The sequence below is a fragment of the Myxine glutinosa genome, chromosome 4, assembly GCF_964187855.1.
Source record: "Myxine glutinosa chromosome 4, kmMyxGlut1.1, whole genome shotgun sequence".
Lineage (NCBI taxonomy): Eukaryota > Metazoa > Chordata > Myxini > Myxiniformes > Myxinidae > Myxine > Myxine glutinosa.
In genome coordinates, this window is record NC_136264.1 from 48,136,082 (window position 1) to 48,159,631 (window position 23,550).

At 43.3% G+C, this 23,550-nt stretch overlaps 2 protein-coding genes across 6 annotated transcripts in view; both read left to right on the forward strand.

The window, feature by feature from the left end:
• LOC137424619 (MDS1 and EVI1 complex locus protein EVI1-A) overlaps positions 1-23,550 on the forward strand; it is a 519,764-nt gene that overhangs the window by 447,709 nt on the left and 48,505 nt on the right. For all 5 annotated transcript variants that reach the window (XM_068112249.2, XM_068112250.2, XM_068112251.2 and 2 more), the window contains exon 4: positions 22,905-23,027. In XM_068112249.2, the coding sequence (XP_067968350.1) occupies positions 22,905-23,027 (123 nt within the window). The remainder of the gene's footprint in view (positions 1-22,904; positions 23,028-23,550) is intronic.
• Positions 1-23,550, forward strand: part of LOC144891596 (uncharacterized) — a 710,104-nt gene that overhangs the window by 393,212 nt on the left and 293,342 nt on the right. The window lies entirely within an intron of this gene.

The window sequence follows — 23,550 nt, forward strand, 5'->3', positions numbered from 1 at the left end:
TATATATATATATATATATATATATATATATATATATATATATATATATATACAGTGGAACCTTGACTTACGAGTTTAATCCGTTCCGTGACCGAGCTCGTAAGTCAAATTGCTCGTATCTCAAATCAAATTTCCCCATTGAAATGCATTGAAATGCTATTAATCCGTTCCAGCCCGCCAAAAACCACACCAATTTTTTTTTAAATATACAGTATATATAAAAATATCTCGCGCTTTATATTTCACTTGTATGCAGCATACAAGTTGGCAGGATGGCCTGGACTGGAGGTACGCACACTTGACTCTAAAGTCTAAACTGTCCAGCCTGGGTTTGAATCCCGACCCAGCTATAACCTGTCATGGGTGAATCACAGGCAGGGTGATTCATCAATGGGTGTACCGCTAAACTGGGCGCCCCGTTTGCGTCCCATTAGTTGTTGGATGTTAAGGATCTCACCGTGTTTTCCACAAAGAGAAGGCGAGCTATCGCCGGCACTCTGAACAAGTTGACGGCAGAGATACTGTACTTGCACGGCATGATAACCACGTGTCGCACGATCTCTTGTCATGGTCCACAAGATTATCACAGAGAGGTGCAGCTTCCAGCGTTTCGAGATCTGATCCAGGCCTATCCAACGAGACCGGTCCCAGCGTTCTAGGCCCGGTGGTTGTCTCAGACGGACCCGACAACGGCAGTGTTCGTTTTAACTCGATTCGATTCGAGCGCCGACGTGCCGGCGAACAAAACCGGTCATATCTTTTGAACGCGTGGCTCGATTTTTACAAAATAAACTTTTTCTTGAAGGTCTGAACCGTGCGCTCAAAACGATACCGAGTTTGACCCTGAGAGAGCCGTTTTGCGCCGGCAAAGGCGCCTTGTGTGACGTGAGGACCACGTCGTGCTGCATAGATTATCATAAATTATCATATCATTATCGGCGGCGTTATATATCATTAGCGCTATACGACAGAGATACTGTACGTGCACGGCAAGATAAGCACGTGACCGGAGCCCACCTGGCGGCGTAAACTCAAAATAACCGAAATGCGAAATCTAAAATGCAGCGCTATACTACGACAGAGATACTGTACGTGCACGGCAAGATAACCACGTGACCGGGTGGCGAAAGCTCGTAACTCGGATCTCGGCTCGCATCTCAAAGCAATAAACTGCCAGAGTGACGGCTCGTATCTCGAAAAACTCGTAAGTTGGGGCACTCGTAAGTCGAGGTTCCACTGTATATATATATATATATATATATATATATATATATATATGTATATGTACACTTGTACAGTCACGTGAAAAAGTAAGTACACCTCATGTAAAGTTTTGACATTTTCAACATATTTCAACATACAGATATTTGATCTTCATTTCAACAATATTGATAGATAAAGGTGATATAATATAACAAATATCATGAAACATTTACATTTTGTAGTCCATTGTGTAATTAAAATAAACATAAATGCAAATTTCACATGTGGAAAAAGTAAGTACACCCCAACATTTATCACTTCTTCAAATACCTAAAATTAGAATCAGGTGTACCAGCTCAGGTGCAAATGATTAGAACATCGTCAGAGAGGATCGTGGAGGAACCTGTCTTATTTAATTTCAGACATTTCGTTTGGTTTGCCCTTTGTTGTTGAAGTGTGCAGCGTCACCATGCCGAGATCAAAAGACCTCTCTGAGGCCTTCAGAAAGAAGGTTATAGATGCCGACGAGTCTGCGAAGGGATTTAAAAAGATCTCCAAACAATTTGAAATCAATCATTCGACTGACCGGAAGATCATCTACAAGTGGAGAAGATTCCAAACAACTGCCAAGTTGTTCAGGCCAGGCTGCCCCAGCAAGTTCAGCCCGAGAGCAGACCGCAAGATGCTGAAAGAAGTCTCTAAGAACCCCAGAATGTCATCAGGGGACCTACAGGTAGCTCTTGCCACTGTTGATGTCAAATTGCACGAGTCTACCATTAGAAAGAGGCTGCACAAATTTGATCAACATGGGAGGTGTGCCAGGAGGAAACCTTTGCTCTCCAGAAAGAACATCAGGGCAAGACTAAAGTTTGCCAATGAACACCGAGGCAAAGACCAGCACTTCTGGAACAATGTGCTCTGGGCAGATGAGTCAAAGGTAGAGCTATTTGGCCACAATACCAGAAAACATGATCGGCGAAAACCAAAGACAGCATTTGACCGCAAGAACCTGATACCAACTGTAAAGCATGGTGGTGGGAATATTATGGTTTGGGGCAGCTTTGCTGCATCAGGGCCTGGGCAGCTCACCATCATAGAATCCACTATGAATTCTTCATTGTACCAGAGGGTGCTTGAGGATAATGTGAGGCCATCTGTCAGAAAGTGGAGGGTCAACCAAAGGTGGACCTTGCAACATGACAATGACCCTAAACATACCAGTAAATCCACCAAGGAGTGTTCTGGAGGTTTCTGGAATGTCCAGGTCAAAGCCCGGATCTAAATCCCATCGAGATGTTGTGGGAGGATTTGAAACAAGCTGTGCATGCAAGAAACCCCTCAAACATCGCACAGCTGAAAGAATTCCGCATGGAGGAGTGGGCAAAAATTTCTCCCAGTCGATGTCAGAGACTGGTAGACAGTTAAAAGAAACGCCTACTTGAGGTTGTTTCTGCCAAAGGGGGCAATACCATCTATTAGAGCCAAGGGTGTACTGACTTTTTCCACATGCGAAATTTGCATTTATGTTTATTTAAATTATACAATGGACTACAAACTGTAAATGTTTCATGATATTTGTTATATTATATCACATTTATCTATCAATATTGTTGAAATGAAGATCAAATAGCTGTATGTTGAAATATGTTGAAAAAGTCAAAACTTTACATGGGATGTACTTACTTTTTCATGTGACTGTATATATATATATATATATACATATATATATATATATATACAGACTTGGCATTTAATATGCAATATTTTTTTTGTGGGGGTGAACTTACTTTTCAAGATGACTTAGAACCAAACGTTCATTGGAATTATGTTGAAATTATTCTAGATTTTGTTAATGTGACCTTTAAAAGAAACAAAAACCACATTTGACATTTTGAAGCAAATAAATTGATCCGTGAAAGTGATGTAAACTGATATCGAACTCAATTCACGGACAGTACTGTGTTAAACTTCTGTGCGTTTTCCAGAAGTATCTCTTTATTTTGCACATTAGGCAAAAAATCTTTTAACAAAAACAAAAGTTAAATTACGACTGGGATTACGCACAGTAAAATTACAGTTCAGTACTTCGTGTAACCCCCAGGAGCATTCAGGAGAGCACGTACACGTTGAGGCATGCTGTTCACGAGATTTGCCAAGGTTTGGACAGGAATCGCTTGCCATGCAGTTACAATAGCCTGCTACAATTCACGCACAGAGGCAGGCTGCTGGTCCATGTTGTCGATTTGACGCGTTAATTCTGCCCACAAGTTCTCTATCGGATTCATATCCGGGGACATGGCAGACCACTCCATATGCTCTACACCACAGTCAGCAAGAAAGTGTTGGATCATGCGAGCATGATGAGGCCGTGCATTGTCATCATGGAAGACAAAGATTCCTCGAAAGGCCGCACAAACAAATGAAAGCACTGTTTCTTCCAGAATGGCCCTGTGCTTGAACTGGTTCAGGTTTCCATTCAGAACAACCAGGTCAGTTTTGCCCCCTGCATGAAAAGCAGCCCAAATGGTCACCCCACCACTTCCAGCTTGGACTCTTGGCACTATACAATCTTCGTTGTAGGATTCATGCACTTGTCTGTGCACTCGGACATGGCCATCTTGACGATAGACCAGAAATCTAGACTCGTCACTGAAGATCACATGATTCCAGTGTCCTGGCTGCCATTGACGGTGCTCTCTGGCCCACTGCAATCGGCGCTGGCGGTGTTGTCTGGTCAGACGTGGCTTTATCAGGGGACGCCTGGCACGATAGCCTGCTTGAACCAGTCGTTGGTCGACTAGCCTTCTGGATACAGGCACATTTGTCAGTTGCTGCCACTCAGCCCTAAGCCGATTAGCTGACATGGTACGGCCATTGCGGACTAACCAGTGCAGCTGGCGATCATCCCTCCTTGTGGTTCTGCGGGGACGTCCTGGCCTCAGTATTGGTGTAGGGACACCCCTCTGAGCATTTCGTTTCAGGATCTTTGACACCTGACCTTAAGTGATGCCATACTGCCAAGCAATAGCACGCTGTTTCATGCCGGAATTTCGTAAAGCCACCACTAAATGACAAACAGCATTGTCGAGTTGACGGACCATCTCCAGGGGAAGCGGCAATAACTTTTGTAGACGTGCAGCAGTTGTTTTCCACTAATACAGAACGCAACAACCCTTATATACCCGATTGTGAAGCCAATCGTCAAATGTACCTGTCCGTACATTTTGTCACGCCACCTGCGATATAATCCTGTTATTGACTTCTTGCTGCGACAGACAATCAGTGACATGGTTCTTTTAACAAAGAAATCACCGAAGCGTAAATGAAACACACCAGATTGATATACCGAGTTCAGAAAGTAAACCCAAGTCAATAAAAAAAAAATATTCCATATTAAATGCCAAGTCTGTACATATATATACATAGTAAAATATTGGGGCAGTCTATATATATATATATATATATATATGCACTTGCAAGGGAACTCAGCATCACCCGATGATGTTGTAATCCGGTTGGCATTTTAATAAATCATTTTTTGGGAGGGACCTAAAATACTCCCCCTTCACCCACCAAGGAATGGGGTCGAAATTTTAGAAAATTTTGAAAAAAGTCATTTTTGTCAAAAATTTCCAAAAGGTTTTTTTTGCCGAAACACCCTCCCACACTCACTGGTGAACCTCTGAAGGTTTGGCAAAGATCTGTTTGGCTATGTCTGAGAAAAATGGCGACACACAGGCAGACCGGGAGACACACAAACGGCTCTCTAATAGTTTCGATAGCAAAGCTTTTGATTGTGTTGTTCATGAATTGATGTGAATTATGCTGAGAGAAATGGGGATGTCGGAGCACCTGATACGTCTGATAAGAATCCTGTACAGTAAACAAGAAAATGCAGAAAGAAGAGTTTGGAGAGACAGAATGTTTTGGAATTTGGAAAGGGGTCAGACAGGGATGTGTTCTCTCCTCTTAGTTGTTCGATCTGTTTAGTGAGTTCATCATGAGGAAATCAAACTTGGATGACATAATAACTGGAGTCAGGATTGGAGGAAGATTTATCAACAACCTAAGGTGTGCTGGTGATAACACTCTGTTGGCAGAAATTAAAGAGGATTTGATGAAACTGCTGCAGAAAGTGCAGAAGGAAAGTGAAAAATCTGGTTTTTATTTGAACCTAAAAAAGACGAAAATCTTGTCAACCGAGAAGATCGTTGTGTTCAGATTGGGAGATGATCACGTGGAAATAGTGGATGTTTCATCTTCTTGTGTACTAAGATTCAAATGAATGGAGAATGTGGTGGAGAAAGTAATTGACGGTTCCATGTCAGGATGGACAAAGATCTGGAAAGACAAAGATGTGACAAAACAAACCAAGAGGAGTCTGGTGAATGCTCTGGTATTGATAGTTGCAATGTATGGATGTGAATCATGGACAGTTAAAATAAATTGAGGAAGAAGGTTGACAGTTTTGCAATGTGATGTTGGAGAGTAATGTTCCATGGAGTGCAAGGAGATCAAACAAATCAGTGCTTAAACAAATGAGACCACCATGTACAGAAGAAGCGCTGATACGAAAACAGAAATTGTCATACTTTGGACACATCATGGGTGCAGAAAACGGGTCTGGAGAAGTCAACGGTGTTGGATATGCTTGAGGGAGGAAGAGGAAGCAGCAACTTGTGTAAGCGCTGAATGGATGAGGTAAATGATGTAACGAAGCTGTTTCTGTCAGAACTTCGGGGAACATTGCAGGATAGGGTTGTTTGAAGAAATCTGGGCACGAATGTCATCAGAAGTTTAGCGGTTGCCGAAGACGATAAGAAGAGGCCATTTCGTTGGATACAAAAGGTTGTTTATTGTACAGAAATCTCCAGCAACTGCTCATGAACGGAAGTCGTAACGGCTTATATAAAACCAAGAACCCTCTTCGGAGGGCGTGGCTCCAACAGCCGCGCGTGCGTCACGACAACACAACCAAAAGCCCGTGTGCGTGGGTTAGTCCAAACCCATAGTAATGGTAACCGTCACATGCGGATAAGTTAACCGTGACAAGTGAATAAGGTAACCGCGACATGTGAACAAGGTAACCACTACATGCGCCCCCCCAGAAGGCACGCCACGGGCGTGTGCGTAGTTCGCGGGTGGAACAGAGCCGGGCCGCGGGTGGAACAGAGCCGGGCCACGGGTGGAACAGAGCCGGGCCGCGGGTGGAACAGAGCCGGGCCGCGGGTGGAACAGAGCCGGGCCGCGGGTGGAACAGAGCCGGGCCGTGGGTGGAACAGAGCCGGGCCGCGGGTGGAACAGAGCCGGGCCGTGGGTGGAACAGAGCCGGGCCGCGGGTGGAATAGAGCCGTTGTAGTTGCAGCAGTAGGAATGGCAGGAGTGGCGAGCAGCAGTGCTCACGAAGGTAACGAAGCAGCTGTGCGTGCGCAAGAGATGAGCAGTGGTAGCAGCTGTAGTTGCAGGAGCATCAGCCTCGGGATCCGCCGTAGGAGCAGTAGTAGGAGTGGCGAGCAGCAGTACTTGGCCTGTGTGCGCGGAGGCGACAAAGTAGCAGTACTCGGCCTGTGTGCGCGAAGGCGACGGGCAGCAGTACTCGGCCTGTGTGCGTGGAGGCGACGAGCAGCGGTGCTCGGCCTGTGTGCGCGAAGGCGACGAAGTAGCCGTGCCCGGCCTGTGTGCGCGGAGGCGACGAGCAGCAGTACTCGGCCTGTGTGCGCGAAGGCGACGAAGTAGCCGTGCCGCCAACGCCCCGTAACGGCGTTCCTTCGGAGGGTCCTGGAGCTGGTTCACCCCTCTATTCGTAGAGGAGGAACCGAGCGCGATGCGCGAACCACATGGCCGCTCGTCGTTGCTAAAACTCCGGCAGTTCGAGTTTAGGTCTTCTGGAAGAAATGGAAATCCTGCCATGTTCATTTGGCCCCCGAATATGTTCGGGGGCAACGGGGTCACCAGTTTAGCGGTTGCCAAAGACGATAAGAAGAGGCCATTTTGTTGGGTACAAAAGGTTGTTTATTGTACAGAAATCTCCAGCAACTGCTCACTAACGGAAGTCGTAACGGCTTATATAAAACCAAGAACCCTCTTCGGAGGGCGTGGCTCCAACAGCCGCGCGTGCATCACGACGACACAACCAAAAGCCCGTGTGCGTGGGTTAGTCCAAACCCATCGTAATGGTAACCGTCACATGCGTAAAGTTAACCGCGACAAGTGAATAAGGTAACCGCGACATGTGAACAAGGTAACCACTACAATAGGGTTGTTTGAAGAAATCTGGTCACGAATGTCATCAGAAGTCAGCCACAACTTGTGAAATTAGAATATATATATATATATATACAGGGGAGGGTCTCGGGGGGGGGGGGGGTTCACTTGATGCACGTGAACCCCTCCTCTCCCCCACCTCCACCCCCACTGAACAAGTTGGCAATTGTTTGGAATCTTCTCCACTTGTAGATGATCTTCTGGACAGTCGAACGATTGAATTCAAATTGTTTGGAGATCTTTTTAAATCCCTTCCCAGACTCATAGGCATCTTTAACCTTCTTTCTGAAGGCCTCAGAGAGCTCTTTTGATCTAGGCATGGTGACGCCGCACACTTCAACAACAAAGAGCAAACCAAACTAAATGTCTGAGGTTTAAATAAGACAGGTTCCTCCAAGATCCTCTTTAACGATGTTCTAAGATATATATATATATATATATATATATATATATATATATATATATATATATATATATATATATATATATATATATACATACATACATACATACATACATACATACATACATACATACATATATATATATATGACACTAGCTTGGCTCGGCTCACTGCGCTCGCTTCACCATGCGTCATTACTGAGGAGCGGGCTTATTTTAGCTGAGGATAATGACTGTACATGAGTTGTTGTGTTGTTGTGTTGTGTTGTGTGTTAAATACTTTACCTCACCACCAAGTAAATCAAAACACCTCACCACCAAGTAATTCAAAACACCTCACCACCAAGTAATTCAAAACACCTCACCACCACGTAATTAAAAACACCTCACAGCCACGAAATTAAAAACACCTCACAGCCACAAAATTAAAAACACCTTGTAGCCACGAAATTAAAAACACCTCACCACCAAGTAATTCAAAACACCTCACCACCACGAAATTGAAAACACCACACAGCCACGAAACACGTAATTATAAACACCTCACCACCACGAAATTAAAAACACCTCACCACCACGAAATTAAAAACACCTCACAGCCACGAAATTAAAAACACCTCACAGCCACGAAATTAAAAACACCTCACAGCCACGAAATTAAAAAACACCTCACAGCCACGAAATTAAAAACACCTCACAGCCACAAAATTAAAAGCACCTCACAGCCACAAAATAAAAAACACCTCGTAGCCACGAAATTAAAAACACCTCACCACCAAGTAATTCAAAACACCTCACCACCACGAAATTGAAAACACCTCACAGCCACGAAACACGAAATTAAAAACACCTCACAGCCACGAAACATGTAATTATAAACACCTCACCACCACGAAATTAAAAACACCTCACAGCCACGAAACACGAAATTAAAAACACCTCACAGCCACGAAACACGAAATTAAAAACAACTCACAGCCAAGAAAGATTAAATTAAAAACACCTCACAGCCACGAAACACGAAATTAAAAACACCTCACAGCCATGAAACACGAAATTAAAAACACCTCACAGCCACGAAATTAAAAACACCTCACAGCCACGAAACACGAAATTAAAAACACCTCACAGCCACGAAACACGAAATTAAAAACACCTCACAGCCATGAAACACGAAATTAAAAACACCTCACAGCCACGAAATTAAAAACACCTCACAACGACGAAATTAAAAACACCTCACAGCCACGAAATGAAAAACACCTCACAGCCACGAAATGAAAAACACCTCACAGCCATGAAATTAAAAACACCTCACAGCCACAAAATTAAAAACACCTCACAGCTACGAAACACGAAATCAAAAACAACTCACAGCCACGAAATTAAAAACACCTCACAGCCACGAAACACGAAATCAAAAACACCTCACAGCCACAAAATTAAAAACACCTCACAGCTACGAAACACGAAATCAAAAACAACTCACAGCCACGAAATTAAAAACACCTCACAGCTACGAAACACGAAATCAAAAACAACTCACAGCCACGAAATTAAAAACACCTCACAGCCACGAAACACGAAATTAAAAACACCTCACAGCCACGAAACACGAAATTAAAAACAACTCACAGCCACGAAAGATGAAATTAAAAACACCCCACAGCCACGAAACACGAAATTAAAAACACATCACAGCCATGAAACACGAAATTAAAAACACCTCTCGCGAGATCTTGGAGACGGCGGCAGGGATTTTCGAAGCTCCACACGGTCTCCACGTTTTTCGAAGTTAAGTCTGTTCACAATTGTATTTTGTCGAAACTGTATTTATCTTTCGGTGTGTGAAGTTATTGTGTGCAACTTTGGTTGTTTCTCGGTGTTTATCTTTCATAAATTGATCGTCTGTTTGCCGTGTCGTGTCTTGAGGCCTTGTACAGTGTGCACTGTACAACCTTGAGGCTTTGTTTTTCTCTCAGCGGTCCGTCTTTTGTGATCCAATAACTTTCGTTCTCTGTATTCCCAGGCTTTTCACCCATAGCCTACTTCCTTGTGTAAATCTCAACTCAAAAAAAAAAAAAAAAAAAAAAAATTTCCCTTCTCTGTTATCATTCGTTTATTCATTCTTATTCGTTCGTTCGTTCTTTGACCACGTGTTTCTCCCCCATTTCCCCAGATAGTTTTCACTCATTAACCTTCAATGTTTACACTTTCCCCTCAAGTTATGTATTCCGTCATATTTTATAACACCTTTTTCTTCTTCTTCTTTAAAAGGCTGCTTTCGACTTGCTCACCAAATCAATTCATCCCAAAAAAAATATCCATCTCCTATAGTGCCTTTTTTCTACATTCCCTAAACTCTCCTGCACTCCATCCTCCATCCAGCGTCCTTAAACGTATTTTTAACTCGAAGGTCACAAGCAACTCATTTTGCAATAAATGTTCGTTTCCCATAAATCGTACACTTTCAAAAATCCAATCTCACCCCTCCCCTCCAAATCTTCCCCATAACCCCTCCCCTCCAAATCTTCCCCATCACCCCTCCCCTCCAAATCTTCCCCATCACCCATCCCTTTCAAATCTCCCCCCCTTGCCCCCTCCCTCCTAAACGACCCCCTCACCCCTCCCCGCCAAGACGCCCCCTCGCCCCTCCCCTCCTAGACTCCTGCCTCACCCCTCCCCTCCAAATCTCCCCCATATCCCATCCCTTTCAAATCCCTCCCCTTGCCCCTTCCCTCCCAAACTTCCCCCTCACCCCTCCCCTTCAAATCTCCCCACCCTCATTGCTTCTCAATTTCCCCCCTCTCACTCCCCCTCCTCAAAGCGTCCTCCCCGCTTCTTCCCCCTTCAAACTCTCACCTCCATCTCCCCCAACCTTCTGCCTCGCTCTTCCCCCTCCTCAAATAACACCTCATTGTGGCTCACCCAATCACCATCAAACCTTTTGTCCGCCCCATCCTTCCCTTTCTCCGAGCTATTCTGAAATCTCTGACACACCTTCAACAGCTCTCCCTACCTCTTCCACCTCTTCCACATCTTACCCTACCCCTCCTCCCCCCTGTTCTGTATCTGATGCTCCCCCTTCCTCTTCATTAACGGTATGGACCTCAAACATCCGGGGCCTTCGTTCAAACTTAACTGATCTCTCCATACAGGTTGCTTCTGTCAAACCAGACGTGATCTGCTTAACAGAAACTTTCCTCCTTTATGATGTCTCTGATTCCATAGTATCTCTCCCGGGCTACTCCCTCCTCCGGTATGATAGACCTGAGCCTCGTCCTGGAGGCGGGGTTGCTATCTTTCTCAAAAACTCTCTTCCTCACTCGCCCTGCACTGCACTCTCTCCACCTCACCCCCAGGAATACCTCTGGCTACGGCTTCCCCTTCGCTCCCACCTCTTGTTCATATGTGTGTTGTACCGTCCACCAAACAGTGATGACTCCATCTACATCTCGCTGTCTGATGATATGGACCAACTTCTATCTATTCATCCCAACTCTCTCTTCCTCATATGTGGTGATTTCAACTGTCATCATGCCAGTTGGCTGGGTGTGGGTACCTCTCTCACCAGCCATGGCTCCTCAGCAAAGGACTTCTGCGACTCACTGGGACTGACACAATCTGTCAATTTCCCGACCCGGATCTCAGTCAACGGAACATCTTCTCTTCTGGACTTGGTTATGACTAACTTCCCTGAAAATGTCTGCTGCTCTTCTTCTGCTCCGATCGGATCATCTGATCATGTCCTTGTTAAAGTGGACATCTCTCTGACCATCCTCAGGGAGCCTGCTCAGCGTCGACGAGTCTGGCATTTCACTCAGGCCAACTGGCACGGTCTTCAAGCAGCCATCAATCATCTGGACTGGTCTCCCATCTCTACCACCTCTGACATCAACTCATCCTGGGAATTCTTCCAAAGTAAATTGCTCTCTCTCATGCACAGATTTATCCCATCTCGTCTTCAGTTGTCATACCCTTCCTCCCGTCCATGGTACACGGAATCTTGTGGTGAGGCTGTTGCCCAGAAACAACTTGCCTTCGTCTCCTGGAAAGCAAATCCAACGGAAGGAAATCTCATTTCCTTTCACAAAGCCCGAAACAAGTGTGTGTCCACCCTCAGGAGAGCCAGGAAACAATATCTCTCCGTTCTCAAGACCGAACTCTCTTATCTGTCTCCCTCTTCCAAATCCTGGTGGCGTCTGGTCAAATCCGTTTCTGGTGTTTGTTCCCCCTCCATCCCCTCCCTTACCTCAAACGGCTACACAGCTGACTCCGCACGTGAAAAAGCTGAATGCCTCAACTCTGTGTTTGCCTCTAAATCTTGTGTCCCAAACCCATCCCTCTCTGTACCCACCATACCCAGTCGTACCCTGCTGCTCCTGGACTCCGTGTCCTTTCCTCCTGACAAGGTGGAAAAGTTTCTGTCAACCCTCGACTCTGATTCTGCAACTGGACCCGACGGCATCAGCCCACGGGTCCTAAAATCCTGCTCTGCTGCTCTATCTCACCCTCTCTCTGTTCTCTTCACCCTCTCTTTTGCTCAAGGTCAACTGCCATCTGCTTGGAAATCAGCCAACATCACCGCTTTGCACAAAAAAGGTGCAAAAACAGATCCTAGCAACTACAGACCAATCAGCCTTCTCCCAATTATCAGCAAAGTCATGGAATCCATCATTGCTTCGGATATGAAATCTTTCCTCTTCTCCAATGGCTTGATCTCTGATCATCAATTTGGTTTCAGACCAGGTCACTCTACTCTGGACATGCTGCTTCTGCTGTCTCAACAATGGATGGAGGTCCTCAATGCCAAACAGGAAATTAGAGCTGTCTCCCTCGACATATCACGTGCCTTCGACACGGTCTGGCACCCCGCTCTGCTCACCAAACTCTCCTCCTTTGGTATCCATGGAAATCTCCACGCATGGCTGGCGGACTTCCTCTCTAGTCGTCGTCAACGTGTGGCCCTGAATGGGTTTCTCTCATCTCCTCTTCCTGTTCAGGCTGGAGTTCCCCAAGGCAGTGTTCTGGGCCCCGTGCTTTTTCTGGTCTTCATCAATGATCTCTCTGACTCTCTCGATCCTCTCTATCTCTTTGCTGATGACTCCACTCTCTGCCGCTCCATTCCTCTTCCCTCAGATCGGCAGTCTGCTGCCTCCTCACTCTCTGAAGACCTGGACAAAATCACAGACTGGTCAAACAAGTGGAACATGTCTTTCAATCCTGACAAATCTCACACTCTTACTATGTCTCTCCGAAAAGATCGACTGGACAACCCTCCCATCTACTTTCTCAACAATCCTCTCCAAGAAGTTCTGTCGCTCAAGATTTTGGGTCTCACTATCTGCCATGATCTTTCTTGGGAAAACCACATTTCCAAGCTGGCCTCCAAAGCCAGTCGCCGACTGGGCATCCTCCGTCGTGCGAAGTCCTTCCTCGGCACACCTGAGCTCCTCACCACATACAAGGCTTTCATCCGCAGCTCAATGGAATACTGTTCTCCCCTATGGGCCGGTGCTCCTGCCTCACACCTAGCTCGGCTTCACGCTGTTGAAACCAAAGCTTTCAGAATTATTGGAATCTCCCGCGATGAAGCTATCTCTGAGGGCCTTTCACTCACTCACCGCAGGCAGGTAGGTGGTCTTTCTGTCTTCTACCGACTCCTCTCCGGCCTTGCACCCCCAGCTCTCTCTGTGCTCTGTCCCCCAAATATTCCTACAGGTCGCACAAGATCTGCCAGCAACCCTCTGATGGTTAAACTGCCGAAATCTCGGCTCTCTGCTCACCTTCACTCTTTCATTCCTCTTTTCTCCCGCCTCTGGAACAAACTCCCTCACTCCCTTCAATCCCACTCCTCCCTCCAGGTCTTTAAAACAGCTGTTCACCACCATCTCTTATCTTCCCCCATCCAAAACCTTGATCTTTTCTACCCCCGCTAATTCACCCCAGATCCACCTTGTTTGAAATTCCAACTTCTTTCCTGGAAGTCCTGGCAGTGTCCATATGTTTTATACCTCTCCCACCGCCCCTTTCCCACGCCCCCCCCCCCCAAAGCCCTCACCCTCTCTCAGATCTCTCGATGTCTCCATGTCTCGGTCCCTGCTCTCAAATGTTGTGTTTGTGTCCTTCCCCCTCTCTCCCCATCTTGTCTACCGCTCCCTATGCTATATGTTTTTTGTGTCGGTTTGTCTTTCTGTGTGATTAATGTTCGCTCTTTCACGAGCCTCGACCTTGTATACAAAAAAAAAAAAAAAAAAAAAAAAAAAAACCTCACAGCCATGAAATTAAAAACACCTCACAGCGACGAAATTAAAAACACCTCACAGCCACAAAATGAAAAACACCTCACAGCCATGAAATTAAAAACACCTCACAGCCACAAAATTAAAAACACCTCACAGCTACGAAACACGAAATCAAAAACAACTCACAGCCACGAAATTAAAAACACCTCACAGCAACGAAACACGAAATGAAAAACACCTCACAGCCACGAAATGAAAAACACCTCACAGCCATGAAATTAAAAGCACCTCACAGCCACAAAATTAAAAACACCTCACAGCTACGAAACACGAAATCAAAAACAACTCACAGCCACGAAATTAAAAACACCTCACAGCCACAAAATTAAAAACACCTCACAGCCATGAAATTAAAAACACTTCACAGCCACAAAATTAAAAACACCTCACAGCTACGAAACACGAAATCAAAAACAACTCACAGCCACGAAATTAAAAACACCTCACAGCAACGAAACACGAAATGAAAAACACCTCACAGCCACAAAATGCAAAACACCTCACAGCCATGAAATTAAAAGCACCTCACAGCCACAAAATTAAAAACACCTCACAGCTACGAAACACGAAATCAAAAACAACTCACAGCCACGAAATTAAAAACACCTCACAGCAACGAAACACGAAATTAAAAACACCTCACAGCCACAAAATTAAAAACACCTCACAGCCACGAAATGAAAAACACCTCACAGCTACGAAATTAAAAACACCTCACCACCACGAAATTGAAAACACCGCACAGCCCCGTGAATAAAAACACCTCACAGCCACGAAATTGAAAACACCTCACAGCCACGAAACATGTAATTATAAACACCTCACCACCACGAAATTAAAAACACATCACAGCCATGAAACACCAAATTAAAAACACCTCACAGCCATGAAACACGAAATTAAAAACACCTCACAGCCACGAAATTAAAAACACCTCACAGCCATGAAATTAAAAGCACCTCACAGCCACAAAATTAAAAACACCTCACAGCTACGAAACACGAAATCAAAAACAACTCACAGCCACGAAATTAAAAACACCTCACAGCAACGAAACACGAAATTAAAAACACCTCACAGCCACGAAATGAAAAACACCTCACAGCCACGAAATTAAAAACACCTCACAGCCACGAAATGAAAAACACCTCATAGCCACGAAATTAAAAACACCTCACAGCCACGAAATTAAAAACACCTCACAGCCACGAAATTAAAAACACCTCACAGCCACGAAATTAAAAACAACTCACAGCCACGAAATTAAAAACACCTCACAGCAACGAAACACGAAATCAAAAACAACTCACAGCCATGAAATTAAAAACACCTCACAGCTACGAAACACGAAATCAAAAACAACTCACAGCCATGAAATTAAAAACACCTCACAGCCACGAAATTAAAAACATCTCACAGCCACGAAACATTAAATTAAAAATAACTCACAGCCACGAAATTAAAAACACCTCACAGCCACGTGAATAAAAACACCTCACAGCCACGAAATTAAAAACACCTCACAGCCATGAAACACGAAATTAAAAACACCTCACAGCCACGAAATTAAAAACACCTCACATCCACGAAATTAAAAAAAAACCTCACAGCCACAAAATTAAAAACACCTCACAGCCACAAAATTAAAAACACCTCACAGCCACGAAATTAAAAACACCTCACAGCCACGAAATTAAAAACACCTCACAGCCACAAAATTAAAAACACCTCACAGCCACAAAATAATAAACACCTCGTAGCCACAAAATTAAAAACACCTCACAGCCACGAAATTAAAAACACCTCACAGCCACAAAACACGAAATTGAAAACACCTCACAGCCATAAAACACATAATAAAAACACCTCACAGCCACGAAATTAAAAACACCTCACCACCACCATTAAATTAAAAACACCTCACCACCACGAAATTGAAAACACCTCACAGCCACGAAACACGTAATAAAAACACCTCACAGCCACTAAATCAAAAACAACTCACAGCCACGAAATTAAAAACACCTCACAGCTACGAAACACGAAATCAAAAACAACTCACAGCCATGAAATTAAAAACACCTCACAGCCACAAAATTAAAAACATCTCACAGCCACGAAACATGAAATTAAAAACAACTCACAGCCACGTAATTAAAAACACCTCACAGCCACGAAATTAAAAACACCTCACAGCCATGAAACACGAAATTAAAAACACCTCACAGCCACGAAATTAAAAACACCTCACAGCCACAAAATTAAAAACACCTCACAGCCATGAAATTAAAAACACTTCACAGCCACAAAATTAAAAACACCTCACAGCCACGAAATTAAAAACACCTCACAGCCACGAAATTAAAAACACCTCACAGCCACGAAATTAAAAACACCTCACAGCCACAAAATTAAAAACACCTCACAGCCACAAAATTAAAAACACCTCGTAGCCACAAAATTAAAAACACCTCAGAGCCACGAAATTAAAAACACCTCACAGCCACGAAACACGAAATTAAAAACAACTCACAGCCACGAAATTAAAAACACCTCACAGCCACGAAACACTAAATTAAAAACAACTCACAGCCATGAAATTAAAAACACCTCACAACCACGAAACACGAAATTAAAAACACCTCACAGCCACGAAACACGAAATTAAAAACAACACACAGCCATGAAATTAAAAACACCTCAAAGCCACGAAACAGGAAATTAAAAACAACACAGCCACGAAATTAAAAACACCTCACAGCCACAAAATTAAAAACACCTCCCAGCCACGAAATTAAAAACAACTCACAGCCACAAAATTAAAAACACCTCCCAGCCACGAAATTAAAAACAACTCACAGCCACGAAATTAAAAACACCTCACCACCATTAAATTAAAAACACCTCACCACCACGAAATTGAAAACACCTCACAGCCACGAAACACGTAATAAAAACACCTCACAGCCACTAAATTAAAAACACCTCACAGCCACGGATCATAAAATTAAAAACACCTCACAGCCACTAAATTAAAAACACCTCACCACCAGGTCATTTAAAAACACCTCACCACCACATCATTTATAAACACCTCACCACCACATAATTCAAAATACCTCACCACCATTTGATTCAAAACCACCACCACGTTATTAAAAACACTTCACAACCACGGAAACAAAAGTTTCAGGGAGTAGTTCAGTGACCACAGACACTGCCCAGATATGTAGATATCTATCTATAATTCCATTAATCTCTGTGTGTATGTGTGTATGTGTGTATGTGTGTATGTGTGTATGTTTGTCTGTGACCGCTGTTTCTCGACAACCACGGGTCCGATATACTTTAAACTTGCCAGGTATATTGCTGGGGACCCGAGGATGTGCCTTTTCAAGGTTTCATATTAATCGGACAAGTACTTACCGAGCTATGGCGATTTCTTTACCAAACACTGCAAGCCGTTCGCTTTGGACCAAACCATTGCATGTAAATAGAGGGGGGGGTTCTGTGGTCGTTGCGAATGGACCAAACCATTCATGTAAATAGAGGGGGGGGGGGTTCTGTGGTCGTTACTGCCACGTGGTTTCAAAGTTTTTTTTTGTTGTTGTTGTTTGCACGCATGTTTTTTTGCACCCACGTACGGGCACGCCCTAGGATGTTTACACACACACACCCCTACACAAATTTTTTTTTTTTTTTTTTTTTGGCAAGGAACGGGCACCCACGTACGGGCACGTCCTAGCTTATATATAGTACGGGCATGCCCTAGTATAGATAAATGACTAAACCTGAGTTGCTGTTTTTCCATGGTTTACACCAATCATAATTCAAACAATCATAATGCACAAATGTATTTGTAATATACGTGATATTACGCTTTATAAATAATTGAAGTTGAAAAAAAAAATTTCCCAAACCCCCCCCCAAAAAATATATATATTGGAAATTTTTTCTAAAAAATACCCTTAGGACATACCGACGAGAGAGATAGGTGCATACCAGAAGGTTGGTACGATTTCACAAAAGTTTGAGGGAATAGTTCAGTGACAAGACAAGACAAGACACACACTGAACAGATATACATATAGATATACTAGCTTGGTTCGACTCGCTGCGCTCGCCTCACCACGCGTCGTTACACAGGGACAGGCTTGTTTTAGCTGAGGATAATGACTGTACCTGACATTCTCTTTTGTCCTGATTTACACCCATCATAATACAAACAATTATTTTGCACAAATTTATTTGTGGTGTTTGTGATACTCCATTTTATAAGCAATTTAGGTTGAAAAATATTTAAACAATAAAATAAAAAACCCTCAGCACATACATACAGGAGGGGTAGGTGCAGACTGGAAGTTTGGGATGATTACACATCACCACCACCACATAATTCAAAACACCTCCCCACCACATAATCAAAACACCTCACCACCATGTAATTCAAAACACCTTACCACCACGTAATTCGAAACACCACACCAACACGTAATTCAAAACTTCTCACCACCACGTAATTCAAAACACCTCACCACCATGTAATTCAAAACACCTCACCACCACGTGATTCAAAACACCTCACCACCACGTGATTCAAAACACCTCACCACCACGTGATTCAAAACACCTCACCACCACGTTATTAATAACACTTCACAACCACGGAAACAAAAGTTTCAGGGCGTAGTTCAGTGACAACACAGACACTGCCCAGATATGTAGATATATAGATAGATGACTGTACCTGAGTTGCTGTTTTGTCATGGTTTACATCAATCATAAGACAAACAATTATATTGCACAAATGCATTTGTAATATACGTGATGTTACATTTTATAAACAATTGAAGTTGAAGATTTCAGTTGAAAAAAAAAAATTTCAAAGAAATTTTCCAAAAAAAATTTTACATTTTCTTTTTCAAAAGGTTTCAAAGATAATACGTTAAGGACATACCGACGGGAGAGGTAGGTGCATACCAGAAGTTTGGTACGATTTAACAAAAGTTTGAGGGAGTAGTTCAGTGACGAGACAAGACAAGACAAGACAAGACAAGACAGACACTGCACAGATATATATATATTTATATATATATATATATATATATATATATATATATATATATATATATATATATATATACAGTATATATATATATATATATATATATATATATATATATACAGTATATATATATATATATATATATATATATATATATATATATATATATATATAGATATATATATATATATATATATATATATATATATATATATATATATATATATATATATATATATATATCGCAGCGAGCCGAGCCAAGCTTATATAGATATATAAGCTTGGCTCGGCTCGCTGCGCTCTCCTCACCACGCGTCGTTACTGAGGAACGGGCTTATTTTAGCTGAGGATAATGACTGTACCTGAGTTGCTGTGTTGTTATGATTTACACCAATCATAATACGAACAATTATTTTGCACAAATTTATTTGTTGTGTTTGTGATATCACATTTTTATTGGCAATTTAGGGTGAAGATTTTGGTTGAATGTTTTTTTTTCAAGAAAGAACCCCTCAGCACATACATAGGGGAGGGGTAGGTGCAGACTGGAGGTTTGGGACGATTACACCTCACCACCACGTAATTCAAAACACCGCACCACCACGTAATTCAAAACACCGCACCACCACGTAATTTAAAACACCTCGCACCCATAAAACACATAATAAAAACACCTCACCACCACGAAATTAAATACACCTCACTACCACGAAATTAAAAACACCTCACCACCAAGTAATTTAAAACACCTCACAGCCATAAAACACATAATAAAAACACCTCACCACCACGAAATTAAATACACCTCACCACCACGAAATTAAAAACACCTCACCACCACGAAATTAAAAACACCTCACACCCATAAAACACGTAATAAAAACACCTCACAGCCACGAAATTAAAAACACCTCACCACCACGTCATTTAAAAACACCTCACCACCAATTAATTCAAAACACCTCACTACCACGTAATTCAAAACACCTCATCACCAACTAATTCAAAACCCCTCACCACCACATAATTAAAAACACCTCCGCACCACGTAATTATAAATACCTCACCACCACGTAATTCAAAACACCTCACCACCACGTAATTCAAAACACCTCACCACCATGTGATTTAAAAACACCTCACCACCACATAATTCAAAATACCTCACCACCACAACGTTATTAAAAACACTTCACAACCACGGAAACAAAAGTTTGAGGGAGTCGTTAAGTGACAACACAGACACTGCCCAGATGTGTAGATATATAGATAAATGACTGTACCCGAGTTGCCGTTTTGTCATGGTTTAAATCAATCATAATTCAAACAATTATTTTGCACAAATGTATTTGTAATACACGTGATATCACATTTTATAAACAATTGAAGTTGAAAACTGAAGTAAAAAAAAAAAATTCCCCCAAAAAATTCCAATAAAGAAAAATAAAATTGGAAATTTTTTCAAAAAAAATACCCTTAGGACATACCGTCGGGAGAGATATGTGCATACCAGAAGTTTGGTACGATTTCACAAAAGTTTGAGAAAGTAGTTCAGTGACAAGACAACACAAGACATGACAACACAGCACAGACACTGCACAGATATATATATATAGATGTGTATATATATGTGTGTGTGTATATATATATATATTTTTTTTTTTTTTTTTTTTTTTTTTTTTTTTATATGGTGTGTGTGTTTGTGTGTTTGTGTGTGTGTTTGTGTGTGTTTGTATCTGCCTGTACATGTGTGCACACGTGTTAATGTGTTACATGTACTCTATATGACAGACTTTAGCAACGTTATTCCTTCAACAGCTTTTGTATTTTTAAACGAAATTCATTTATCCTGTGCATGCGGAGGACTTTAATGAATTGTTCTAAAAGAATGAGTGAATTTAAAAATCAATAAAACTAAAACTCTCAAAGATACTACATTTACGTTACGTTACCGCTTACAGTTTGAGTCCGTTGTATTCTTACCTGCTCGTTTATACCATATTTTTTTTCAACAACCTTTCCCTAGGTTCAAATCCCACGTCTCTATGTGTGTATTTTCATTGCCCACTGATGTACTTGCGTTTATGTACAAAGACAATGATGTTTTCTGTCTTTGTCCTGCATGCGATATATGAACAAGCTCCTTCTTGAGCCTAAGATCAATGTATGTATGTATGTATGTATGTATGTATGTATGTATGCATGTATGTATGTATGTATGTGTGCATGTATGTGTGCATGTATGTATGTATGTATGTATGTATGTATGTATGTGTGCATGTATGTATGTATGTATGCATGTATATATGTATGCATGTATATATGTATGCATGCATGCATGTATGTATGCATGTATATATGTATGTATGTGTGTATGTATATATATATATATATATAAATAATATATGCAAGTCTGTGTGGCTGCGGTGTTTGCTGCGTTGCTCCGCCCACTTCCAGGTAGTTTTATTTGTTGTTAAAGTTGAACCATGCGCAGTTTTGCGCAGTTTCTTTGCCGCGGTTGAACCTGCGGAGCGCATATTGCTGCGTGGACATTCTGACGGTGCCCCCGCTAAACGATCCGGTGAAAGTGAACAATACTTGACAAATGGGGAAGATGGGGGTCGGGGTGGGGGTCGGTAGTCGTTCACTGGCATGTGGCCGCTTGGGAAGAGTGCTCGGCCCGGACGCACGGGAGTTGCGCACTCGTTCCCACGTCCCGCCAGACGTTCGATTCCAGGCCCGACGGTCACCGCTGACATGCGGAGCCGGGAACGAGTCCACGAAGCCGTGCATCATGGCGCACCCCTACCAAGGCCCAACAAAGGGGCTTTCTCGGCTGTGACCTTCCGACCCGTTCGTGACCCGGGTGTACGTTTGATAAAATAAATAAATAATTCCCCCTAAGGAGTGCGCGGCTCGCGTCTGTTCGAGCGACATCAACAGCAAGCAACGTCACCTCTGGCTCGGGTCGTAGGCGTGACGTCATATATATAAAAGTTCTTTAAATTGCGAAAAAGAACGAGTTAATTGAACGGAAGCACTTTGGTGTAAATTCACCTGGATTTGGACGTTTAAACATCAATTCGTCAAACGAAGGTGTGTTCACAACCAACTTACATGTTTCAACTTTCAACCTTCACCATGATCCCAATATTCATCATGGAGCGTTTTGTGCTGTTTCCTCGAACATACACCGCCCGGATTTATTTGTACCATTTGCACGTGAAGTTCTTCCTTCGCTGTCGGCGTCGGAGGATGGAAGTGCGAACGAAACGCTCCGTAAGCTCTTCGAAACGAAGCCGTTTTAAACCGAATTGGTGATTTAAAAAAAATCAAACCTGGGAAGGGATGCGCAGGTGTACCGCAGGTGTACCGCCGTTATCATTCACAGTGACCGCACGTGCGGATGATAATAGAGGGAACCTGGCGGGCAGAGAGGAGACATGATGATTGAACATGGGAAAAGTTAAAGTATGGGGGGGAGGGTAGTGAGGGGCTATCGGAGGAGGTGGGTTCAATAACCCCCTCCTTTCCCTGTTCCTCGTGTTAAGTAAAGTGTTCGTGTCTCTGTGTCGGACCCTCATTTCTCACCTCGCTTGTCTGCCTCGCCCCCCGCATCCCCACCTTTCCCCCCACCCCCTTCCCCACCCCCGTGCGCTCCGCAGCCGCAAGACTTGAGAGAAGCCGGAGGGGGAAGCGGCGAGACCTCGGCGCCTTGGTGGAAGTTCGTGCGATCCGCGCCGCCGGGACAGTGCGCCACCGTCGCAGCGCTGGAGGTGGATAACAAGGTGAGAGCCGCGCTCATGCTAAGGTGTCTGCGCGTCGCTCGGGCGGCCATTCGTGTCCACATCCTCTGTCGAGGGCGCGCCTCGTTTGCTCGCTCATCCTCCATCGTCCGTAACTTTAAACCGACTGGAAGAAGTCCCCGCGATACGGCCGCCCTCCGGGCACCGCGTGTTCCGTCCTGATTGCGGTATGACGTCACGCGTTTGCTTTGTGACGTAGGCGTATATGACCCGAAGTTCAATCAAATCCGTGTACCTCTAGTATTTATTATCGTCCGTTATTCCTTTGGCAGCGAAGACGAACGGACGGTGCAGAATAATTCTCAACCGCTCGATACTTGCATTCACGTGACGTCATAACATGCATGTCATGACGATTTTAGTCGTTTTAAAAAATTATTCTTTTCAACTTGTTTTACTCGAACATATTCCCGTTTTCCCTACGGCTACGTAGTTTCGTTGTTACAGCAATGGCGACTTAACGAATAACGACTAAACGATATTTGTATCAAAGTAGCCAAAACGC